At 43.0% G+C, this 25,417-nt stretch overlaps 1 protein-coding gene across 6 annotated transcripts in view; it reads left to right on the top strand.

Annotated features, from left to right (window-relative positions):
• Nucleotides 1–25,078, top strand: part of CORIN (corin, serine peptidase) — a 237,266-nt gene extending 212,188 nt beyond the window's left edge. For all 6 annotated transcript variants that reach the window (XM_072774965.1, XM_072774964.1, XM_072774961.1 and 3 more), the window contains 6 exons: nt 4,196–4,312; nt 6,878–6,927; nt 7,090–7,264; nt 15,470–15,741; nt 17,850–17,983; nt 24,059–25,078. In XM_072774965.1, coding sequence (XP_072631066.1) covers nt 4,196–4,312; nt 6,878–6,927; nt 7,090–7,264; nt 15,470–15,741; nt 17,850–17,983; nt 24,059–24,241 — 931 coding nt within the window. In that variant the 3' untranslated portion in view covers nt 24,242–25,078. The remainder of the gene's footprint in view (nt 1–4,195; nt 4,313–6,877; nt 6,928–7,089; nt 7,265–15,469; nt 15,742–17,849; nt 17,984–24,058) is intronic.
• Nucleotides 25,079–25,417: the final 339 nt, after the last annotated feature.

Here is a 25,417-nt window from a genome sequence, read left to right as displayed (position 1 = left end):
AATTCTGATTTAGAGGACCACTCTGGCCTTCCTCCCCAGCCATGCCTCAGCGCATGGGGCAAGGAGTCTGTCTCCCAAGGAGCTATGCCCACCTGGAGCCTGGTCCACGATCTAGAGAAATGTTTTCAAAGTGTAGTACCAGACCAGCAGTAGCAGCACCACCTGGGATCTTGTTAGAAAGGTGGCTTTTGGGGCCCTATGTCAGACTTACTGAATCAGGGAATCTGGGGATGGGGCCAACAAGCTCTGTTGTAACAGGCCGTTCAGGTGATTCTGATGAATGCCCAAGTTGGAAAAACCACAGTTCCAAGGAGTCCAAAATCCTGTATTTGAACCTAAAAGATACGTTTGTCAAGATGGGAAGGTTAGAATACATTTTCTTTAATAGCTTGTTAAGTTGATTTATAATATCTAAATATGTTGACATAGGGTGTGTGGGCCTCCATTCGGACCCTTACTCACGGATGTTTGGCCCCGCAAATGTTTGGGATGAGTATGTATCTCTGTCTCAGTCCTCTCAGGTTGTCAAATGAAGGTACTGGGGGCACCTGGATGACGCAGTTGGTTAATTAAGCATCTGCCTTCTGCTCAGGTCATGATCCTGGGGTCCTGGGACTGAGCCCCACATCGGGGTCCCTGCTCAGTGGGGGGAGCCTGCTTCTCCCTCTGCCCTTCCCCCTGCTTGGGTACACTCTCACTCACTTTCTCTCTCTCTCTCTGCCAAATAAAATCTTTTTTATTTTTTTTAAATGAGGGCACTGGATTAGATTGTTCCTTAATTTCCTTCTCTAAATACGATTTCATGGCTACCTTAGAGGCATTGACACTGATATTCCTGATACAGTCCTGCACACATGTTCGTAGGATACAGTGACTTTGATGCCTAGTCACTGCTAGAATGTTTTTTGTTCTTTTGCTCTCTACCCAACAGTATTTCTTTAATTTGATAAAATATGGGAAAAGATAGGTCAAATGCTTGACCAGGTGTCATACAAAGTTTGAAGAGCTAAGTTCCAGATACCTTTCAATAGCACTATTTACATTATACATATGGTCATAAAAATTAAAAACTACACACACATACATTCTTAATGATACGTAAATTGGCATTAGTTTTTGAAATGAAAAATTCAAACTATTAGTCAAAAATTTAAATTTTGATTTGATACTCTTATTTCTTGGAAATTATTTAGATTTCTAGGAAACTCTACACGTAGGCAAAGGTGAATGGTTAGGAGTGTTAAAGTGCTGATTTATTTTTATAACAAAAGTTGGAAACAACCTACACATGCATCCGTAGTGGGCTGGCTAAGTAAACGTATGTTCAGCCATATAATAGTAACGGTCCGCAGCTATAGAAGGAATGAGGCGTGTGCTGTTGATGAAGGGGGCCCAGGTGGGGTTCAGAGTGTTGGGAGTGGTACTCTGGCATCAGACCGCAGACCATCTACTCACTGTGTGACCTTGGGCAAGTTACTTATTCTCTTTTTGCCTTATTTTTTTCCATCTCCAAAATGGGGAATAATAATGCCCACTTTCCAACATTTTTGAGAGGATTAAATAAGACTGACTGAGTCCTTTAGTGTAGTTGACAAATGTTAACTATTATTATGGAAAGACTTCCAAGATGAACCACTAAATAAAAATATATCAGTATAACACAGAACAATGTGTACAGGTTTAAAAAAAGGGGGTTTGTAAACATGAATGACAGCCAAAGCTGGGCAGGGATACTCTCAAATTTTATTTACAGTGGTTGTTTCTACATATCTGAGACGGGAAGAATATTTTTCATCGTATAATTTTCATTATTTTTTCCGTATATAGGGTTACTTTTATAACTTTAAAAATTATTTAAGGAAAGATAAGAAAAATCAAAATCATGCAGATGCTCAGATTCCATATGATGGCAGAAATAGAACCATATGGATTCACTGATATTTTTTTTAATGAGCCATAGAATGGCATTTCTGCTGCTGAAAGATTTGTTTTTGTGCATGAGAAGCATTCTAGTGTTTAAGAATTTCATGGAAAACTAATCTTTATAATGACATTCCCCTCTTCTTGATGATGAATTTCTTGCATTTTCCACTTGATAAAACTGAGAGATCCGGACTAAATTGCCTTGCTTGTTGGAGGCTAATGAATAAAATGCAGAAACATCCCAGGTGCAGTGCTCTGTGGAGACCTTTTTCAGGGCAACTGCGGGTACCTTGAAGGTTGAAAGACTGAGGTGTCCTTTGCAATGATTTTTCTATCCACCGTCAGTGCAAATCCTACGCTAAATAGATAGGCCTCCTTGTGCAAGCCCCTTTTGCCCTATAAAAACCTGTCTAAAGAATGACTTAATTAAACAACAGATATGAAGCTTATCTTCCTTTGGATTTTGGCCAGTAAAATGTCTGGATTTCAGAGGCCCCCAGGTTGTTCTACTGCAGAAAGGAATTCTCAGGATGTCGGTAACAGGAGAAACACCATCAGTGGTGTGGGTGACCTCCGCCTGACTTGAGTAGTTCTCCTCTCGCTGCGCCCCCACAGACAGAACTTCTGAGGTTGATGGAAAGCCAGACTCTCATTCTGGTCAAGGAAAACAAGAATCCCCATTTTGCAGCACATTTTGTGAAGTCTTCAATAATCTCACGGTTCATGCGAGTTTCTAAATAAATTTAAATCTTGCAGTCAGGGTTCATGCTCTTTGTTTTAAAATCAAATGATTAGAACCCATTCCTTATGAAGAGCTCTGTTTTGTTTTCTCTTTGCCTCATTCTGTCATCAAGTGTTCTCTTGAGAGGGTTTTCCTGTTTTTAAAAGTAACAGGATTTGGGGGAAGTTTGGTTCCTTTCGTTTTCTGTTACGAGATCACAGTCATTTAAAAATAATAATCAGTGGAAATGTTCATGTTTCTTTCAATGCCACAGAGTCGAACTTTGCTTCCCTTCCTGTGCCCTCCACCTACCCCCTCACCCCCCCACTTTTTTGGTAAAAAAAATGGCATTCCGTAATTGCAAAAGAAAGTCACTAAAGCCTGCAGACTTGATGCTTCTGCAACTTCAGGATTTCCAAGTTCATTTGAACCCTCAGTGTTGTTGCCTCTCTTCTCACTTATCTTTGATGTGTTTCTCCAAACACCTCCACCAGGGAACAACTCCATATACGTGTCACTTTCCTCCTCCTCATGTACCCTTGCCACCCCCAACTTTCAGCCAAGCAGCTCACCTTTCACTCGAAAAGAAAGAGGCTATTTGATTTGAAATCTCTACCCTCTCCACCTTCAGCAAGGTACTGGCTTCCTTCCAGGCTCGGAGGCAGCCCTCCTTCTCCCTGTCTAAATTAATTCCTCCACTCTTCTACCCTTGAGCATCAAGTGACGAAAGTCGGAAAGGTTTTCTGCGAATATGGATTGCCTAAAAGAGCCAGTTATTTCATGAAGAATAGAATGTTTTAAACAAACCTGAATACCTTTGAAACCTAAGGTTTTAAATCTTGCATACGGTGCAACCATGTTTTTTTGAATGATTGAGATCCTCAAAGGATGGTATTGGTACAAATTGAGTAAGAATATAAGTAAAGAGCAAAATAATGCTGTCAACACTCACCTTTATTTTCCAGAGATTTTCCTAATTTTTAGTGCAGGAAGATTTTGCAGTTTGTTGAAAAACATCATTATAATTTTATACTGTCCAAATAGACACTAAATGGCCATCCAGTTACTTTACTTCTTCATTTTTTTTTTAACCTTATTTACTTTATTTTAAGGTATTGCTGCATTGCAGGATTACATTGGGCAGGAAAAGAGGAGGGAAAAAAAAATCCTGGGCAGATAAATTTTACTTTGCTTTTTGTGATCCCTGCCCAAAGTTGCTCTCGTTTTTTAGGTATTGGAACTTTCTTTGACATCCTATACATTAGAATTCTATCACCTCCTAAGGTTCAAACACGTGTCAGTGGAGAGAATGATTAAAATAGCTGTTACAATTTGGATCTGCATTGCTTTCGTATACTTTGAGTAGCCTCCTCTTCTGCTGATCACGTTCCATGCTGAATTTCTAACACAAATCTCCCTCTAGAAATGTTGACTTATAATGTAATGCTTCTTTTGGGAAAAAGGACGAGTGCTGAGTAATGTTATTGCCTGGTCAAAGATCACTGTGCTTTAAGCATTTCATCGTTCTATCGTTCTGTGTCCTTCCATTAGAGAACCATCTGTGACCGAACTGGTACAGGACCAGGAGCAAGACCAGCAGTGGCTGACACTACACTCCAACTGGGAGAGCCTCAATGGGACGACTTTGCATGAACTGCTGGTAAAAGGGTAAGATACCTTTCACAAGAGCTCCGTAGGGTGGATTATGTATGGAGCAAGAGCCTATCATCGGGGACCTTCTCCCATTTCTAACTTAAGATAATCCAAATTTATCACATCGGTAAAGAACTTCCATAGAATGGTGATTGGCCTTTACATTTCGACATTGTCTGGCTTTATCTCTTCTTTCTAGACACGGACGATATTTTTCTCTTGCTCATTGCATGTTTCTTTAATGATGATTACAGAAACTATCATGGTGAAGGCAGAGGAACTTAGGTTCTAAATTTGGAGGTTTTTTTAGCATCCTGTTCAAAGTAAATCTCATATCTGTAGTTCCTACAGATGCTACGTGGAATTAATTAACAGGGAATTGAAGTAATGAGAACTGATCAAAGTTGGAGAGTCTGAGAAAAAAAAAAACTGACACAAAATGAAATTATAATCAAGTAGCCTTAGAAGTACACTTCTGAAGAATTTCCCCTAAAAAATCATGGCACCTTGAACGAAGCCATCTACCTTGTCTATGGATGGGGATACAGGAGGGAAATGGAAGGGATTAATACTTTTTTAGTGTTTATTACATATTACATAGCTATAGAAAATTTAGATAACCTGATCAAAACTCATAGCTCACAGATGGTAAGTGGTGCCTCTCAACTCAAACCAAGTTAATCTGACTCCAAAGCTTTTAATAAGTGCTAGAAAAACCACTTCTTAAGAATTTCAGAGAAGAAAACCTAAGGTAGGCCATTTCTCTTTAGAATGTCTTGAAATTTTACCCATACACCAAACTCTGCAGCCAAATTTCTGAAGTACTTCCTTCAAAACAATGACCTGAATCTTTCAGCAGAGTGATTTGTTTCCCCAAATTGCAAATCCCAGAATAACCCTTTCAGGTTTAACACATACATATGTACATCATACATATATGTCATTGTAAATGGGAATTGGTGGAACTGGTTCTAGTTCTGGATTCCTAACTAGATTTGTGATCTTACAGAACCACAATTTCCTATAAAATGAGGAGTTGGTACAGAGAGTCTTTGCTGTCTTTTTCTATTTCTACAAGTTGTGGTTTGGGGATCTAACAGATAACAACTGATTGCTGAGTATCTCTCCCATGCCAGGTTCAGTGCTAGGCTGTGAGGGGATATAGGAGTGAACGAGGGGGACAAGCGTCCCCCAGGCCTCCAGGAACCTACATTGTCAAGGTGGACAGAGAGACCATGAACTAGGAAGAAAAATGAATTTCAGATATTTGGAAATACTACAAAGAAATTAAGGGTAACAAGATAGACAGTAAGGAGGAGATGGGACTTCAGGTTGTGGGAAGGCAAAAAGCAAATATGTTTTTTCCATATTATATAATTTATTGACACAAGTAAGTACACAGGTCTCCATGCAAATTTAGCAAGAAATGAAAATACAGGAAATCCTCAAAAAGGAATGTGGCCATGACATATTTAGGGATAGATTTTTTTTTTCCTGAGAAGTCTAGGATTTTAAGTGCATCACAGTATTTTTGACACTCCCAAAGGCTCTTTTGTTTTTTAAATTTATACTGTGAATCAGTGCTTTATGGTTAGAAGAAAACTTTGTGATTGAAATTTAATGTGCCCTAAACTGAATTCTCTCATGTAGCCACATTGATAGATGCTTAAATGTGGCCCATGTTCTTACCTTTAAAGGTGAGCTCTGGAGGCACCTGGGTGGCTCAGTGGTTGAGCGTCTGCCTTTGGCTCAGGTCATGATCCCTGGGCCCTGGAATCAGGCCCAACCTTGGGCTCCCCGCAGGGAGCCTGCTTCTCCCTCTGCCTGGGTCTCTGCCTCTCTCTGTGTGTCTCTCATGAATAAATAAATAAAATCTTAAAAAAAAGGTTAATTCTAAGTTTTAGAAAGGTCTTTCCTGAACTTACTTCCTGTAAGTTCTACTGACTGGTTCTGATCCTGCCATCTAGAGTTACACGGAATAAATTTAACCCCCCTTCTTCCTGTCGGCCAACCATAGATCTACATTTTGATATCCAAGTCTCGTCAAGATTCTTTTCCAGTCTAAAAAACTCAGAGCTTTTATCTGTCCTCTAACTTTTTGAAGCCATATTTTATTACTTCCAAACTATTTGCAACTTCTCTTGACCATCCATACCCTCTCTGTAAGCACAAAAATCTGACATGCTCCTTCCTCACCAAAGATTCTAAGAAGTAGTCCAGTTCCCTTGCCTTCCTCTCCCTACTTTGAAAATCATGGTTTGAGTCAATATTCTGGGTGGTGCCACCAACCAAGATGATGTGGGAAACTTTGCTAGCAGTAATTTCTTTCCCTACCCGTGTGAAATTATATTATGATGATATTAAATAAGCTTTAAAAAAAAGGTACAATCCTCCATATACCTTTTTTCCCAGGATGATATTTGACCTCAAGAATTACTGCACAAAGTGTAGATAACCGTTACTCAAAGAACATGACCTCTGGGAACGGTTGAATCTGTCTTGCTTTTCCCTGGTAAAGTGTTTGAAATGAATGAGAAATATGTAACTTAACATTATGCCTTTTTATGTTTCCAAATCTAGGCAGACTTGTCATAGCAGAAGTAAGATTTCTCTTCTGTGTACGAAACAAGGTGAGAGCATTAGCGGTGTGGTGATGGAATCTGACCTTAATTGGACTGGGTTCTGGGTTGGTTGGGGTGGGGGAAACAATAACTTGCACCTCACAGCAAAGATCCAGGCATCGCTCTGGGCTTGGTAGCGGATCCCACACTGTCTTTTCTGCTCTTTGGTAGACTGTGGGCGCCGCCCTGCTGCCCGAATGAACAAGAGGATCCTTGGGGGTCGGACAAGTCGCCCTGGAAGGTGGCCGTGGCAATGCTCCCTGCAGAGTGAACCCAGTGGACACATTTGTGGCTGTGTCCTCATTGCCAAGAAGTGGGTCCTGACAGTCGCTCACTGCTTCGAGGGGTAAGCTGCCCTTTGTCCTTTGGTTTTGCCTGAAGTTGGTCATCTTGTCCTTGGGCATTCTTAGTGGCATATGTAAGTCCTTGAAGCCACTTCAATGCAAAAGCCACAGTTGATCTACTCCCTTTATCTGCTTCAATTTTTCTACCTTTGACAATTGTTGTCCTGTAGGTGTGCTCATCAGTTATTGGAAATGGATGTATATTGCTGATGATTTTTTTCCTAAGGGGAAGGAAGAGGAAGAAGTTTAGAAGGTTGACGCTGCAGCTAGCATTAGTCTCTTTTCTAACCTTCCTAAATACGTCAGATACACTTAAGGTCCAACAGAGGGGATTTGTCTATACTCCAGTGAGTTTAGGATGCTGGAGGGATTAGCGAGGAGATGGAGAAGCAGAGATAAGGGTACCCCAGTATGTGTATTAGGGTTCTCCAGAGAATGAGAGACCAGCGAGAGAGGAGGGGTGAGTTTATTTTAAGAAATCATCTCTCATGATTGTGGGAGTGCTGGTGAGTCCAAAATACGCCTAAAGGGACCAGAACAACTAAGACAAAGGGCAAACCTACCCTAAGTTGACAAGCATCACCGTAGAAGGTCTCCCGTTCTGACCACTTCTGTACTTCACAGGCAAAAACAAAACCCAAACCAAACAGTAACAACAACAAACACAAAAAATCCCAAACATTTAGTATGTTCACATAAGATTTTGGGGGTCAGACATTTGGATGTGACGTGGCTGGTGCAGTTTGTCTCTGATCAGCGGTGGATGGGGCCTCAGCTGGAAGATTCGAAGGCCGAGGGCTGGAGCCATCGGGAGTCAGGTAGTCAGTGCTGCCTGTTGGCTGGGGCCGGGGTACACCTTCATATGGGATTCGCACCCTGATGCTTGGCATCCCCCAGAACCAACTTCACTGAAAGGGAGACAGTAGGAAGGTGTGTCGCCCTTTTTGGTCTTGCCTCCCAAGACACACATGGTGCCTCTCCTGGGTGGTTGCTCAGAGCCCCACAAGCCCCGGCCAGATCCAAAGGGAAGAAACAAAGAGCTCTCCTCTCAATAGGAGGTATATTTGAGGACATATTTTAAAAACCACCATACAACTTTTTTCTGTTTTTTTTTTAAATAATTTTATTTTATTTCAAAGTAAGTCAAAAATAATAGCAAAAATTCAAAACAAAATGACTCCTAGTTCTATCACCTAACCGAAATGATGATTTTCACTTGATCGTTAATTTCTAGAAAAAAAACACAATTTCTTCTTTTTCTTCTTGCCTTTTTCCTTAGCTTTGCCATTTACTGTGTCATCACGGGTCAGATCATTAATTTCTCTGGGCCACAGTTTATTCACTTGTGACAGGAGGGAAATAAAAGTCCCCACCTCACAGATTGGTGTGGGGGGTGAGTGACATAGTTTTATGCAAAGCCTTGAGAATCATGCCTGCCACTGATCAGTAAGCTCTCAGGAAATGTCAGCTTTTCGTTAAAAAAAAATTACTGCTAAAAACATGCATTGTACGTTTCCCCTTTTCATGAGTAGTTTTGCATTTTACTAGCAGTATTTTTTATCTCTGTCTACTTTCTCATCATCCTCACAGTAACCCCTATTAACAGCCTCGCCAGTGTTCCTTCATAGCTATAAGCATACTTTTTTTTTTTTTTTTTTTTACCGGATGCCACCGTTTACCTTTATAATTTGGAGTCACACTCTGTGCTTTTGTTTGATAAGGTGTCTTTCCCCATATAACAGTATATCATGGACCTCCCTCTAGGTCAATGGACGTAGCTCTAGCTCATCCTTTTTCAAAATTAAATGATATTCCTTTATATAGATTTACCATAGCTTTTTCTGTTATTCCCCAATTGATGGACATTCAGCTTAGTTCCAGGTTGCTACCATCTTAACAACACTGCAATACATCTGCTCAAACAAAGCTGCTCACCTACTGGTTTCTACAGACTAGAGTCCCAGCGTATATATTTAGCTCTCCGCGGGGGTTATGGAGATGAATGCATGTTCCCTTCCTTGGAGTGCTAACCTAGAAAGGAGGCAGACATTTAAACAAGTGATTAAAATACAATGTGATAAGTGATTATAAGATGGAAATGTACATATCCAGGTGATTGCTCTTTTGGGGAAAATAAAATACAAAATATCAAACCAGAACCTCCTCTTGAGAACTTTTAATGTGTAAGATCCAAAATGATTGGAAGAGTTTGTGTAGTATGTCGGGAAATACACGGCAACCTTATTGCTTTGGAAGGGGCCCGGTGTTTCCAGATGTCTTTTCTAGTTCTGATTTATGACTGTGTGATAAGCAGAGATTATACTAGCAAGAGTACATTCATCAAAACATGATTACCTAAATAAATCCAATAGTTCTTTAAGGGAATAATACTTTTCACGAGCTAGTCAAGCCAGGTTCCTACACCACTTTTGTCATTTCCGTAGGTGGTAGCCAAGCTTCCTCTTCTGCTGACAGCTCTGTAAAGTTAAGAAAAAAAACCTTTCAATAGAGAAGAAATGTGTGTTTACAATTAAGGAAATGGATATTATATCAAAGGTCTTGGTGAGATTTCATGGAACACTAAACAGAACTGTCAAGAGGGACCTGGCCCGTCCATAAAAAGCTAGAAATTGCCCAGCTTCAGATAAGCCTTTGCTTGAATGTGTGCTAATAACTGATTTCATTTTACAATCTCTCCAGTGGCCCGCAAGCTTTGAGAGCTTCTAATTGTAAGCCTTATTCTCTGCTGGAGCCATCAACTGCTGTAATTAATGGGATTCACTTCATGTCGTGAGTCCACGCTTTGGCAAGGCCCAGCGTGACCCATCTGTAGGTCTTCTCAAGCCTGTCTCTTTTAATTATATTGGTTTAAAAAAAAAAAAAAAAAGGACAAGTTTGTTTTGCTCTTTTATGGGGAAGTATTTAAAAATCCCAAATGCAAATTAAAAACATGAGCTAATAAGCGAATCAGACCAAGTCCCATATGCCCTAATCACAACTCAACTTCAACAGTTCCGAGGCACAAAGACTTTGACTTTCAGGGGTAATTTAATGAGCAGTTTTCTTCCTCCTTCTGCCTCTGGAAGTCTTAAGACTGAACTTCCAAGGCAGGCCCACAAGTAGTCATTGTCAGAAGCTTTTCATTCCTCTCCAGAAAACACCCATGCAAAGTGATCACCTCGCGATGTGACCATAACCCTAACCCCGCCACGTTACCCCTGCCTTCCTTTCTCCCAACCAGCTCTTCTCTTCGCCAGGACTGCACGTGCCCCCCCAGTGGCTTCAGCCCCCCAGGCTCCTCCTTGTGCCCTTTCTCTTCTCAGTTAACCTTGTGCACCAGGCTCATCATTTCCGTCCTCCTGCAGAGAACTTAAATCATGTTACGTCCTCATGATTCCCTCTGTATATCTAGATGCTTGGGAACTGGGCCAGTAATTCACGATTTGTTTTTCTGTTCCATCGACCGGAGGGATATGATCCATCCTCACCACTAAAGCAGAAACTCTCCACTTGGGGTCCATACCTCCCCTTCAGCTGCACTGGAGAGTAAGCAAGTGTGGTTTTAAAAAGTCCTTGGTGACAATGACCTGACTCCACACTTGCCCCTGTGCTGCCTCCTGTGGAGATATTCTCTCCATCTTCCTCTCTCCAGTGGAAAATACCTGGGTTTAGGAGATAGTTGGCTTAAAATATGGGCCAAACCTTATAGTTTCTGGGGCTCAGAGAAACTGGGAGCTCCTCCCCTTTTAAGCTTTGTAGTTACTTACGTGTTTCTTCTAGTCGTGCAACTACCTACCATGTATGTGCTCTGCATCTGCACCCCAACAGCTAACCACTGCTGAAGAACATCACACACTCTGATTGCTAACTGAGCTCACATAAAATGTATGATCATGAAATTCAGACGAGCATCTAACAATATGGGACCCTTCCAATATACCTCCACAGGAAAGTCACTTTTCTACCTCCGAGACCTCTATCTGACATCTGTTCCTTTCTCCCCAAATCCTTTCACCCTCCACTGGTCTTACCTCATACTTCATGTAGAAAACAGACACCATCATATATTTCACCTCGTCTCACCCTTAATCCCAACAAATTACCTGTAAATATGGCCACATCCCCTACTTCCCCTTGAGTTATGGTGGAAGATGTGTCTCTGTTTCTTTTTAAGACCATCACATCCTCCTTCATCTTTTTAAAGACTTTATTTTTTCAACCATTTTGTCTATTTTACATCATCAAATTCTCATCAAATGCTGGATCATTCTCTTCAACAAACATGCCTTGATATCACTAACTTGAGTCCCCTTCTCTTGACTTCACATCTCTCATCAACCATTGCTCATTTTTGCTGGAATTCACAGTAAAACTCCTGACAGACTTTCATACAGTCATCATCTCCCCTTTTCCATTTCCCATTTTCCCCTCAACCCACTCTGGCTGAGCTCTCATCAAGTTCTCACAGATATGGCACAGATAGGGCAAGGTCTTTCATGACTTCCGTCTTGCCATATCGCATGGTGACTTTTCAGATTCCAGCTTATTGGAACCTTCCTAGTATTTCATCACTACTTCTTTCTTGAAATAACTTTCTTCACTTTTATTTTAAAATGACAAAAGTATTCTTGTTTTCCTCTCATTTCACCGACCTACCCATTCCTTTCTCTTTTTCCATCTCCTTTGCTACTCCAGAGCTATTATGGATTGTAGGCTTTGTTTCCCTTTCAAATGCATGTGTTGAAACTCTAACCTCCAACAGAATGGAGTGAGGATGTGAGGCCCTTGAGAAGTAATTAAATCATGATGGTGGGAGCCCCATAATAGGAATAATGTCCATATAGGAAGAGGAAGAGAGCTTGGTACCTTTTTCTGCCATATGAGGTTACAATAAAGACGGTTATCTGTAAAGCAGGAAGAGAGTCTTCACCAGAACCCAACTGTGCTACCACCCTGGTCTTGGACTTCAGGCCCCCGGAACTATGAGAAATAAATGTATGTTATTTAAGTCACTCAGTGTACGGTAATTTGTGATAGCATCCCGAGCTAAGACAAGGACTCAATTCTTGGCTTTCGTATCTGTCCACAGTCGTCTAATAATATGGTTTCAAATACATGCACATATTTGAACAAATATGAATATCAAGTAACTGATATGAACATCATTATGAATTTCATATTTGAAAATAAAATATGAATATCATAAATGTATTCATGAATTCCAAACTTGTATCTCCAGCCCAGCCCAGGTTTTTCCCAACCACACCACTACCCACCAACTTTAAACACGTGTATTTACCTGCTTAGATGAAATGTCCATTTGAATGTGTAATAAACATCCTTCTTGACATGGCCAAAACAAACCTTGATTCCTTACATCTCCTACTGATCAAATAATTATGCGCCTCACAAACTTTCCCCATCTCAGTAAAAATCATCATTAGCCATTGGTTCACCAAACCTAGGAATCATCCTTAATTCCTCTCACATTTACTCTAGTAATAGTTTCTGTAGGATCTTCCAAATTATCTTTAACCCAACCATCTCTCACCATCTTCATGCTATAATCCTAGTGTAGGCCACCATCATACCAGGTCTTCACTATTATATTCATTTTCTAGGGATGCCATAGCAAAATCCCATAAACTGGGTGGCTTGAACAATAGAATTTCCTTATCTTACAGTTCTGGAAGCTAGATGTCCAAGATCAAGGTATGGGAAGGGCTGGTTCTTTCTGAAGCCTAGGAGAGAATGCCTCTCACCTAGATTCTGGTGGTTGCTGGCAATCCCTGGCATTCCTTGGTTTGTAGAAGCATCACATGAATCTGAATCTCTGCCTTCATCTTCACATAGTGTTCTCTTGGTCTGTATCTCTAACTCCAAATTTCCCCCTTTTTAGAAGGACACCAGTCATGTTAGATTAGGGACCATCCGAATGACCTCATTTTAACTTGATTTCCTCTGTAAAGACCTTATCTTCAAAAAGGTCATATTCTGATGTACCAGGGGTTAGGACTTCAACATATGAATTGGAGGTGGGGGAAACGTAATCAATCCATAACAATTAAAACGTTTTCCTATCCAGTCTTTTCGACTGCTTTCTTGTTCCCTTATTGTCTGTTATCCACACGGTGAGATAGTGATCTTTCTAAAATGCAAATCAGACCAAGTCATCCCCCCTGCTTAAAACTCTTCCCATTGTAACAAGAACAAAATCTCATGGTGGCCTTTCAAGATCTAGTCCTATCTCTTGGACTGCAGACATCTAGCCTTGTGTTCCTGAAATCCTCCAAGCTCGTTTCTACCTCAGAACATTTGAACTTGCTGCTTTTGCAGTTAGAGCCACAAAACTACCTCCTTCTGGTCATTAAAGACTCTATTTAAGTATAACTTTGTCAGAGACCTCTCTTAAACATCTTGGCTACAGTGAAACCACCCTTCTCGGTCATCTATCATATAACCCCATTTGGTCACTTCTAAAGTGCCCAAGATAATCTTATTTATGTATTTCCTAGCACAGTAGGATAAAAGCTCTATGAGGGCATGAACTGTCTTCCTCACCCTTGTATTTTCATTTCTTTCAGCATAGCATATACAGCCCCTCAATGAATATTTGTTAACTGACTAACCAGCCCCTTCTAGATGTTTCTTAGTAATCATATGTGCAGTTCTTTTAGTAGTGAAGACTGTAATTTGTCTGGAACTAGAAATGTTAATTCATCTACCGAAGGTCAATGATGCCTCACTGAGTCCTCCCAAATCTTAGACCACAGCATTGTCATGTCTTAAGCACCTGTATGTTTTTTTCAAATGGAAGATGAATCTTCTGCATATCGTCTGAAGAACATCCTCTTTGAATGGAGAAATTGGAAGCAAAGGAAACTCCAAATGGTTCTGTTTTGTCTTAGTTCTTCACTAATATTATTTGCCCCACACAGAAATTTTCCCCTTTCCTTGTTCTTGCACCTTATTTGGCAGAGAAGCCATTTTTACATTTCCTGCTTTTCTCCTTTTTAAACCCCTGCTCAGTCTATGACTAAGACTTTCCAGTAATTGCTACACTTTCAGGCCACTCTTTTGTGGTAGAGTTTCTGGTTGCAAAGCTCTGGGATCCTTACGCAGTCACATTCACTCTTTAGCTGATTCTTTGTTTTCCTATTGCAGTCACTTGTGATGGTAGCATGATAATTTGGCATTTTAATGCTCTCATCTCACTTGATCTGTACTTGATCCAGTCCCTGGATATGATATCATGTCTGCCCCCTTTTTTTTCTTCAAAACATTCTGAAATCTCATTCTTGAATTTCTAGAATATGTGTCTGACCACCCCATTCTTCTGCTTTTTTGGAACCTGGGATAAGGGGATTGTTCACATTCTGTAACTTCACCATGGTGGCTAGCTCCCCCATCATGTCTGGGAGATATGTTCAGGAAAGAGATTCCCCCAAGAAGGAGCAAGTGCCTCAGAGAAATGGCAAGTTTTCAGGGGAACCTTTGGAAAACTTCAAGCCCGAGACTTAGAAAGGGGACAAGGCCCGGTGGTCAGGCCAAGGCCCAGCCGTGCTGTTTCTGAGCACTTGCTGGGAAGGTTCTAGTCCGTGCACCTTGGAACGCTGCACTCCCGGAGCTTTCAGGATTCTCCACGTGCCAGATGTCTTCCCTCTTCCTCTTGTTTATTTTATTTTATTTATTTTATTTTATTTTATTTTATTTTATTTTATTTTATTTTATTTTTTGATTTTATATTTTATTTTAATTTCATTTTATTTATTATTTTATTATTTTATTATATTTTATTATTATTTTATTTTATTTTATTTATTTATTTATTTATTTATTTATTTATTTTTTAATTTAATTTTCCCCACTCGGTGAAGCAAGGAACCTCCCTGCCTGCCTTTCAGACCGACCCGGTGTTCTTGGCCGGGAGAGCCCCGTTCTGAAAGCAGGAGCTTTGCTTTCCCCGAGAAAACTGACCGACGAATTGCTCAGGCCCTTAGAGGGATGCCTCTGAGATAAATGTGGTCGGCCCATGGTCACAGAGATGAGATTTCTTCTAAAAATCACGGGTAAAAATAATAATAATAATAATAATTTATAATAATAATAAATTAAAAAATAAAAAATAACTAAATACAAATCGCGGGTGCGTTTGAGAACCCAGGCCCGGGTCTGCGAGGCCAGCGGCTGTCGGTTCATCGTTGCAGGCGGGAGGATGCTGCGGCCTGGACGGTGGTGTTGGGCATCAGCAACCTGGACCACCCGTCGGCGTTCATGCAGACGCGGCCCGTCAAGACCATCGTCCTGCACCCTCGCTACAGCCGGGCCGTGGTGGATTATGACATCAGCGTCGTGGAGCTGAGCCACGCGGTCCGCGAGACCAGCTACGTGCGGCCCGTCTGCCTGCCCGGCGCGCAGTGGGCCCCGGAGCCCGACACCTACTGCTATGTCACGGGCTGGGGCCACACGGGCCACAGAAGTAAGCCGCGGCCGTGTCCCCTGCCGTGTCCCCCGCTCTAGGAGCGCAGCCCCCGGGGCAGGTGCCAGGGGGCCGTGTCGCAGCCCTTGCCACACACACCGGAGGTGCCGGGCCCGGTGGCAGCCCCCGAATCCCCCCCCCCAGTCCTGCTTCAGGGAGCCCCTGCCGAGGCCCGGGGGTAGGGCCTGTCGGTCACCCCGGCTGCAGACCATCTCCACCAGGGACGGGCCTCCCTCCGGTGGGGACAGCCCCGGCCCCACGTCCCCAGCTCGGGGCGACAAGGGGGCCTCGTCCACACCTGCACCACCACCACCTACAGCCCTCCCAGAAGGAAAACCCGTTTGCCACTTGCCTCTGGAAATTGATTAAAAGTCGTTTGGCTCCTAGATGGCCAAACACCAACACAGAGCGACTCAACGGCGCGCCCCGGCGCTCCCAGCCCCCCTCTCGGGCCCCCTCTGTGTCACCTACCAAAAGTTCAGGGTAAGACTGTAACCAGGGAGGGGGGTCTCCTCCAACGGTAAGTGCCGGCCGCTGCGGCCCTTGGGAATGCAGACTGCCTGGGCGTCCCCGTTGCCCACCTTAGCCACTGCCACTTGGAAGGACAGGTGTTTGGTCTTGTTTTTCCTTTAAAATTTAGCCAGATCAGTTTTAGGCTGAGTCGAGTTTCTTTTCTGTATGATCGGTGGACGACAGAGAAAGCTAACGGACAGGGTTGAGTCAGTGACTTCTGAAAAGCTCCCACGGAAGGCCTTCGAAGGCCGTGCTGGCCGTGTCACGTCGCCGTTCCGGGGACCCGGGCTGTCCAAAGCCTTAGTTGGTACCGTGACGTGATACAGCCGCAGCTTCCACCTGCATCGTTTCTACGACATCAGCATCAGACTCCGAGCAATCACGTAGCATCACGCAGACCACATATGTGGTGTCGCATGAAGACCAGGGGTCCGAATTTGGTTAGAAAAGTGTTATTGACCCTGACTTCCTGGCTTACTATAAAATGGAGACAAAAAAAGCAGCTGCCTAATTCATAGGATTCTTGTAAAGATTTAAGACAAATAGGCCCAGAATATGCCAAGTGCAGGTCCAGGCCTACCACTAGTCCTCATAAATGTTACCGATGTTTTTTTTTTTTTTAAGATTTTATTTATTCATGAGAGACACACAGAGAGAGGCAGAGACACAGGCAGAAGAAGCAGGCTCCACGCAGGGAGCCCAATGCAGGACTCGATCCCAGGACCCCGGGGATCATGCCCTGGGCCGAAGGCAGACAGACGCTCACCACTGAGCCCCCCCGCGCATCCCAGGCGATGGGCCTTATTACCATTAACAAGTCCTTGAAACTGTCTGATCACATTGATTCTCCGGACGAGATTCTTTCTTCCCATAGGCCACTCTGTGTGTGTGTGTGTGTGTGTGTGTGTACTGTTTCCTCATCACTAAGAGCAGAATGATGTGTGTAATTTTGCCTAAACAGCAAGACTATGCTCCGAGGAATCCATCGTTATTCGGTGAGAACTTAGAAACAAGACAGAATTCGCAGGTTCCCTCTGCTGACAGACAGTAAGGGCTGGTTTTGTCCCCTTGGACACCTCCCTCCCTGTGCGGCCTCTGGGGTCAAAGCTGCTGACCTCCAGCACCGGCCTCTGTAGCACTTGGGGAGACTTTGCTCTAAACCTAGCGGGGGAGCCACCGTTCCCGTCTCAGTCCCGGGGGATGTGTCCTCCTGGGGCAGCTCCGGGCTCGCTCGGGGCTGGCGGCCCCTCCATCGGGCGCGGGGCTCCAGCTTGACTCTTTCTTTTCATCGTAGCAGCCGTGGTTTCTGTTGAAGCCTGGAGGGGCGGGGGGGCACGAGCCAAGTTGGCTGTCCGGTCTGTGCCTCAGTCTCTCATTGATCCAATAACGGAGTTTGACCAGATGATCGCTATCAACACTCCCCCTGGAAAAGGCGGATGCCCAACGTGCCTGGTCTTTGAGATGGATGGCACTTTAAGAATATGCTCCTCCTGGTACACAAGTGTCATCGTCTCATGTATGCCTAGCCTCGTTCTTGAGTCATTGTACCCTAATATATTTTGTTTCTTTTTCCTTAAAAACTCAACCCAACCCAGTGCCTTTTAAGCTGCAAGAGGGTGAAGTCCGCATCATCTCCCTGGAGCAGTGCCAGGCCTACTTCGACATGAAGACCATCACCACCCGGATGATATGTGCTGGCTACGAGTCTGGCACCGTCGACTCGTGCATGGTAAATGGCTTCCTGGTTCCGAGGAGATGCGGGTCAGTGGGGCCGTATAAGATCGTTACTCATGTGTATATTCCCTTTAGGAATATTTTTTGCAGGTTGCTTACTACCAAATATTTATTCGCAGTAGGTACTTGATCCAGTACCCAGGTGGCCCCCCTGTAGCTACCCCACGGCCTTTCATCAGGTCGCCTTCAGCTTCCCCATCGGCTGCGTGGGGAGCAGCACCGGGGACAGCGGCAGGAAGAGGGGCCTTGTCTGGCCCACCCCGCGGCTAGGACGAGGTTTCAGCAGTAACCGGGTTGCCCACCCTCACCCCCTAGGCGCAGAGCGACACCAAAGGACGTTTTCAGCCATCGGCCATCAGGATGACGGCATTAAAGCCCCTGCAAACACGCCCGCTTCCAGGGTGGAGTCGATCCCCCCCTCCCCCCCGAGTTTGCCTACACTCGAGAGCCACCTTGTCCCGACCTACCGCTGGTCCGGGCCTGCGGACACTCGGGGCTCCTGGTCACGGTGGTTTGCTGAGCGCCCTAACTTAGCAATGCAGGGAGGCATTTTTATTCTTACCCTAATGAACACCCATTGACTATTATATTGAACTGGCTCCCAGGGGAGGACAAAAAAGTTCAAGTGCTCAAAGAAGCTTATTTTTTTCTATGTTTAAATTTTAATTCTGGTGTAAATACAATGTTACACTAGTTTCAGGCACAGACTGTAGCGATCCCACACTTCCATACACCAGAGCAAGGTCCCCCTGAATCCCATCAGCTGTTTCCCCCATCCCCACACCCACCCCTCCCCTCGGGTGACCATCAGCTTGTTCTCTATAGTTTAAGAGTCTCTCGGTTTGTCTCTCTTTTTTGTTCCTTTGCCCATTTGTTTCTTATGTTCCACATGAGTGAAATCATGTGGGATTTGTCTTTCTCTGACTGACTTTGCTTAGCATTATTAGCTTGGCATTGCACATGGCAAGATTTCATTCTTTTTATGGCTGAGTAATACTCCACTGTGTATATACACCACTTCTTAATCTTTTCATCGGTCAGTGGACACTTGGGCTGTATCCACAGTTTGGTCATTGCATATAATGCAGTAAACACAGGGGTGCACCGGTTTCTTTGAATGAATGTTTCTGTATTCTTTGGGTAAATACGCAGTAGTGTGATCACTGGATCATAGGGTAGCTCTGTTGCTCTGTTTTTAACTTTCTGAAGACCCTCTATACTGGTTTCCATTGTGGTTGCACCAGTTTGCATTCCCACCAACAGGGAAAGAGGTAGGTACCTTTCTCTTCACATCCTCACTAACACTTGCTTCTTGTGTTTTCTATTTTAGCCACTCGGTGGTATCTCAGTGTAATTGTGATTTGCATTTTCCTGATGATAAGTGATGTCGAACATCTTTTCATGCGTCTGATGGCCATCTGGGTGTCTTCTTTGGAGAAACAGCTGTTCATGTCTTCTGCCCCATTTTTCGTTGGATTATTTGTTTTTGGGGTATTGGGTTGTAGAAGTTCTTTATATACTTTGGATATTAACCCTTTATTGCAAATATCTTCTCCCATCCCATAGGCTTTTAGTTTTATTGATTGTTTCCTTCACTGTGCAGAAGTTTTTGATTTTGATGCAGTTCAATAGTTTATTTTTGTTTTTGCTTTTATTTTGAGACGTATCTAGAAAAATGTTGCTATGGCCTGTGTTAGATTACTGCGATGTGCTGTCTTCTAGGATTTTCTTTTATGGTTTCAGGTCTTATATTTAGGTCTTTAATCTATTTTAATTTTATTTTTTTGTGGATGGTGTAAGAAAGTGATCCAGTTTCATTCTCCCGCATGTAGTTGGCTAGTTTTCCCAACAGTTGTTGAAGGGACTTTTTCCATTAGATGTTCCTCCCTGCTTTGTTGAAAATTAACTAACTGTACAATTATGGGTTCATTTCTGGGTTTTCTATTTTGTTCCATTGATCTGTGTCTGGTTTTGTGCCAGTATCATGCTGTTTTGATTACTACAGCTTCGCAATATAACTTGAAGTCTGAAATTCTGATACCTCTTGGTTTTCGCGTCTTTTGTGGCTTCATATACATTTTAGGATTGTTTGTTCTAGCTCTGAAAATTGCTGTTAGTATCTTGATAGGGATTGCATTAAATCTGTAGACTGCTTTGGATAGTATAGACATTTTAACAATTTTTTTTCTTCCGTTCTAATCCAAGAGCGTGGAATGTCTTTCCATTTCTTCGTGTCATCATCAGTTTCTTTTCTTAGTGTGTTATAGTTTTCAGAGTACAGGTCTTTCGCCTGTTTGGTTAGGTGTATTCCTAGGTATCTTACTATTTTTGGTGCAATTGTTAATGGGATTCTTAATTTGTCTTTCTGCTTCAAAGAAGCATAGAACAATGGAGAAGACAGTTACTCTACACCATGGCTCTGAAACACCTTTGCTATTTCATTGCTGTGGGGTAGATAGGATTGCCCCACACATTGCTGAGGTGAAGAAGAGAGCGACAATATTATTACCACTGACACAATATAGTAAAGGAACACTGTTGGTGGCCTATTTCAGAACAGACAAACAAGAGGACTGGAAATCCCCCAGTGGTGGTTCCTTAGTTATCACGGGCAAGAGGGAGGCAAGCAGATGGTTTGGAGTTTCACTGAGGGCACCGTCCCTTCTGCCTCTTGGCCACAAATCGTCCGACTGAGGTGGGTTGTGGTGAAGGAATTCCTACCTTCCTGTGAGAGGCCCAGGTTTGACTTCCCAAGCCAAACCAAAAAAAAAAAAAAAAAAAAAAGAGTATTTGGGGAGGCAGCATGGCATGGGGCTTGGGACACAGCATTTGCAGCCTGAACGTTCTGGGTTGGATCCAATCTCTGCCTGTAAGGACAATGTGACCTGGAGAAGTTATCTAACCTCTCTAGAATCACAAGATGGAGCTGATTCTAATTTTCAGGGTGTTTTGAGGATCACCTGAGTCAGTGTCGGTGAAAGCCCTCTCTTTCACGTATCCGTGTGTGATGTCTGGCACACTCACTCAGGGAAGAGTAATCACATAATTAGCATCTATCAGTTAGTGTTTGTCATGTTCCCATATCTTTTCCAAATGCTTTCTAATAACTCATTTAATCCTCATCATCAATTCTTGTGGCACTATCACGGTTTTTACTGTTTTGGAAACCAGGAAAAACAAGGGAGTGGAGAGGTTAAGTAATTTTCCCCACATTACCCATCAGGAAGGTGGTACAGTGAGGACATGAACTCAGAAAGCCTGGCTTCAGGGTCCAAGTGCTCACCTGCTACACCCTCCTGGTGGCAGTGATTAGCGTAGGCACATCTCCCCCCCCCACCCCCCAAGATGGTTTGGAGGTGGACCCAAAACTAGTGCCTCTTCATCTCTTGGGAATTGTTAAAGGAGAAGAAGGGAAGGGATTCTTTGAAAGAGAATTGGAGCCCAAGCACAGGCATGTTCATATGTTGTCTGATAGGAACTTGGGAGTAGTGGGAATTCAGCACCGTGGGTGTCTTACATGTGTCCTGGGTTTTCTCCAATACATCCTCAGGGAGAAAACAAATCATCAAAAGCTTTTACCAGGTCTGGAGCAAGATTATTCACTAGAACCTCTCATTATCTTCCTTCCTTGCATCCATAGCACACATCGGAAGCTTCTATTAAGTTCTAGAAATCATGGGGATCAATATCAAAGCCAAACAGAAACTTTGGCCTAAAGCCCAATATTATGAAAAGCAGACCAAAAAAGAGCAAATTGTGCCTTTTGCTATATTCTCTCTTGCATTCAAATTGCTTCTCCCTCCCTTCTGGTTTCCCACCTAACAAATGTCTACTTGCCTCCCTAGGCCTAGCTCAAAATCCACATCTTGGGAAAGGCACTTTTTGCTCCTCTCCAGCTGGTCAGTAAGCGCTCGTTCCTTTGAAGCCTCCTTCATGTATGGCCCTGGGACCTGGCCTTCGAGTAGAGTTACTCTTGTTACCCAAGCAGACTTTTGGCCACCCAGGGACAAAAAAATCGTGCCCTCTTCATCTGCAGAGATCCTAGCACAGACTCTGGCAAACAGTAGACACCAGATAATTATTTGGCTACACTCCTGATCTGGAAGTGGAGAGACGCTGACCTGTACACATCCTGGTTTTTGGTTTAAGTGGTAGTTTGTTTAATTATATGGACGCTACCTTTCAGGATACTGAATTCCCAAGCTACTATGCGCCCCTTTCCCATTCTCCTCTCTGAAGAGGCTTCTTTTTTTCGAGGCAACATAGACACATCCCATTTGAATCACTCCCTGGCATAATAAACAGCTCACCCTACATGAGTCAGCAACTTAGTATTGCTTTTATATAAGGGGAGATGAAAACACTTGTGCAATATGTCCAATAACACGTTTCTAGGAAATGCTGCTTTAAAAACTCAGGCTTTCAGATAGAACAACTTACCCAGACCCTTGCGAGGTCTATCCTTATTATTTAGGCTTCTGGCACTGTAAGGCGTACACGTAAAGAGGGCTGTTTCCACGGAAGCACGCAGCACAATCAGAAAACTTCATTTCACTTTAACATTTTGCTGACACAGTAGGAGGACTCCCACGGTAGTTAGGGACTTGGGGTTGTGGTGCCAGGCTGCCCGGGCCTCACGCTCGCTCTGCCTACGAACAGGTTACACACCTGTGCTTCAGTCTCATTACCTCCAAAATGGTGATTGTCATCAACTTATAGGGATTTCATCAGGATTCAATGAGCAAATCCAAGGGAAAGTGAGGAGCACCAGTAAACATAATTACTATTTTTCTCCAGTGTGACGGGGGTTGGGGGGTGGGAGACCATCTGTAGAATTTCAAAGGTTTTTGTACAAAATAGTAACCGTAGCCATGGAAGTTATACCTTGGTCTGTGAGAAACAAACTTAAAGTTTATTTCTGGTGTCTAAGGATTGGTGCTTTAACAAAAGACGATGGATTGCTCCAGGGTCCTCACTAAGAGAACGCAAAGGGTATTTCAGCTGGTGTATCACTGAACGAGATGGGAATACCTGGGTTCTTTACTTTCACCACCACTTAGGTCCCACTGACTTCTGTGAATTCCTGTGTTTGTGTCATCTGTTTCTAGAAATTACTCTGCCCTGGCTTTGTGTCATCTCAGTCACCTAACTTAGAAAGTGCCCTTCAAAAAAGACCCTGTTTATTGCTGCACTTTTCAACAAATTAAAATTTATTTCTGTTCTAAAAAAAAAAAAAAAAAGGGCAGGAGTATTTGTAAATCCCCACCATGAATTCACATACGTAGTTCCTTATCTTCCAGGGTATCAATTCCTCTTTTTGGATGCCACGTACAATACACCTCATCTCTGATCTTTCCAGATGTAGCCAATATTCACGTTTATAAAGCCATAGTGTCTCACTGTTCATTACACGTGGGCAAAAGAACTGCAACACCCAAATCAAAATGTCAAGAATGAAAATATCTCTATGCACATGAGGGGGAATAGAGGCTACCAATACTATACCCAACTGTAAATAATTCTGATGTGGCATTCTCCATGTATACTAATTGAAAAAAGTCCTGCGAACTATTAAGAAATACAGCAAGTTGCCGGTGTCTTTTACTAAAGGCATTCATTCATAAAGCAAGAATCTTGAAAATGGAGAGTTATTTTTGGAATAGTTTTCTACTACTGTTGTGTGGGGAAAAAAAAAATCTGAGTGTTCCATTTTGGGTACTTTCAACATTAGGAGAGAATTAGTTGTGATACACTAGAATTTTTAAAAAGTGATGACCTATTTTGATAAGCACAGGAAATGGCTGAAAAGTCTGATTTCATGGAAATAAGAATGGAGCCCTTTCCCAAGGCACCCCCATTCCCTTAAAGATCAGGGTTTAAGATGTTCATTCGAAAGTTGCATCTAGGTAGTAAAACCCATGCTCCCTCCGGTTGGCAATGAAAACCTTGTTTTAAACTTTCTAAGAAGTTGGTTAGGTTGGGTTTGGCTTCACCGTACCCCCGGGATGACACGGATGGTCACGAGGGCTCTGAGATACCGGTGACTAACGTCCACTGCTGTTCATTACAGGGTGACAGCGGTGGGCCACTGGTTTGCGAGCGGCCTGGAGGACAGTGGACATTATTTGGCTTAACGTCGTGGGGCTCTGTCTGCTTTTCCAAAGTCCTGGGGCCTGGAGTTTATAGCAACGTGTCCTACTTCGTCGAATGGATTGAAAGACAAATATACATCCATAACTTTCTCCTGAAGTAATTCCAAAGATGACGAGAGACTTTTGCCAGCTACACTCAAAGAAAATGGCCTTTTTGACTGAGCAGAGCTTCCTGCAGAGAGCCGTCCAGAAGCACTTGTCATGGACAGGGACGCTCAGCAGTGCACTGCAAATTTTCATGTTTGTTTTGGTCTAATTTTAGTCTTTTCAGCTTTAGTTTTCTCTTATTTCAAGTTTAATGACAGTCTTTAAACAACAAAGCAAGGCAGATTTTGTTCTTTTGCCAGCCTTCATCTTGACCATAGTACAAAATTATCAGCTCTGGAATAAGGCAGGTGCTAGGGCAGCAGGTTCTAGAAAATCCTCTTTATTCCAGTCCCCAGGAGGACACAGACACCCAGGCTGACGAATCTTTGCCAGCTTTTGTTTCTCAAGCACAATTAGCAGAGTTGGCAAATCTTAATATTAATATTGGAGACTTGCTTTTGATTTATTAAGAGCCAAGACATTTTACATGCTTAAATTATTTACTATTACTCAAGTCTGCATAGTTCTGAAAACCTATGAAAAGACAGTCAGAGGCAAAAGACAAGTAAAGTAGCCTCCATTTCAGTGGCTGAAATGGCAGGACGTGCTGACACAAAGGTCGTTAGACGTCAACACTAGCCTTTAGCATTACAGGGCTGCACGCTCTGAACTTAAGTCAAGGATGTGACCTTACAGAAGGGTCTCCACAGAACCTTCCCTGTAGCCGGGATGTGTTCAGTGTGTTATCAGTTGGCTGACCGAGACCTCCACAACTAGACGGATATTTGTGGGAAACCTTTTGTTTTGCCTTATGTGACAATGAATTGACATTAAACTTTGCCAAAGGAAAACTTGCTTCGGCCTTGGTCCCTAAAACAAAAATCTAAAAATGCTTTTAAGCGCTTGGCCACTCTATGCACGTCAATTCCCGAAGTAACTGGTGGTTAAAGGTATTTCTCCCCACTGAAAAGCTGCCAAATGCCAATTTTCACACGGAAATAATCTGTCAGGCATCCATTTAGCCACATCGAAATGCCTTCCGAACAAGTTAGGACTCCCTGCTGACCTTCACCAGCAATTTTACATTTTTTTTTTTTTTGTACTTCTCTGCATGTACACACATTTCAGGTTTGAAAAGCTACCTTGACACTTTCCATGATATGCGTCTCCTGCTCTGTGGTTTGTATAAA

This window comes from Canis lupus, chromosome 14 (genome assembly GCF_048164855.1).
Source record: "Canis lupus baileyi chromosome 14, mCanLup2.hap1, whole genome shotgun sequence".
NCBI classification, from domain to species: Eukaryota; Metazoa; Chordata; class Mammalia; order Carnivora; family Canidae; genus Canis; species Canis lupus.
The sequence above is the reverse complement of the archived record's forward strand: the minus strand, read 5'-3'. Positions and strand labels throughout refer to the sequence as shown.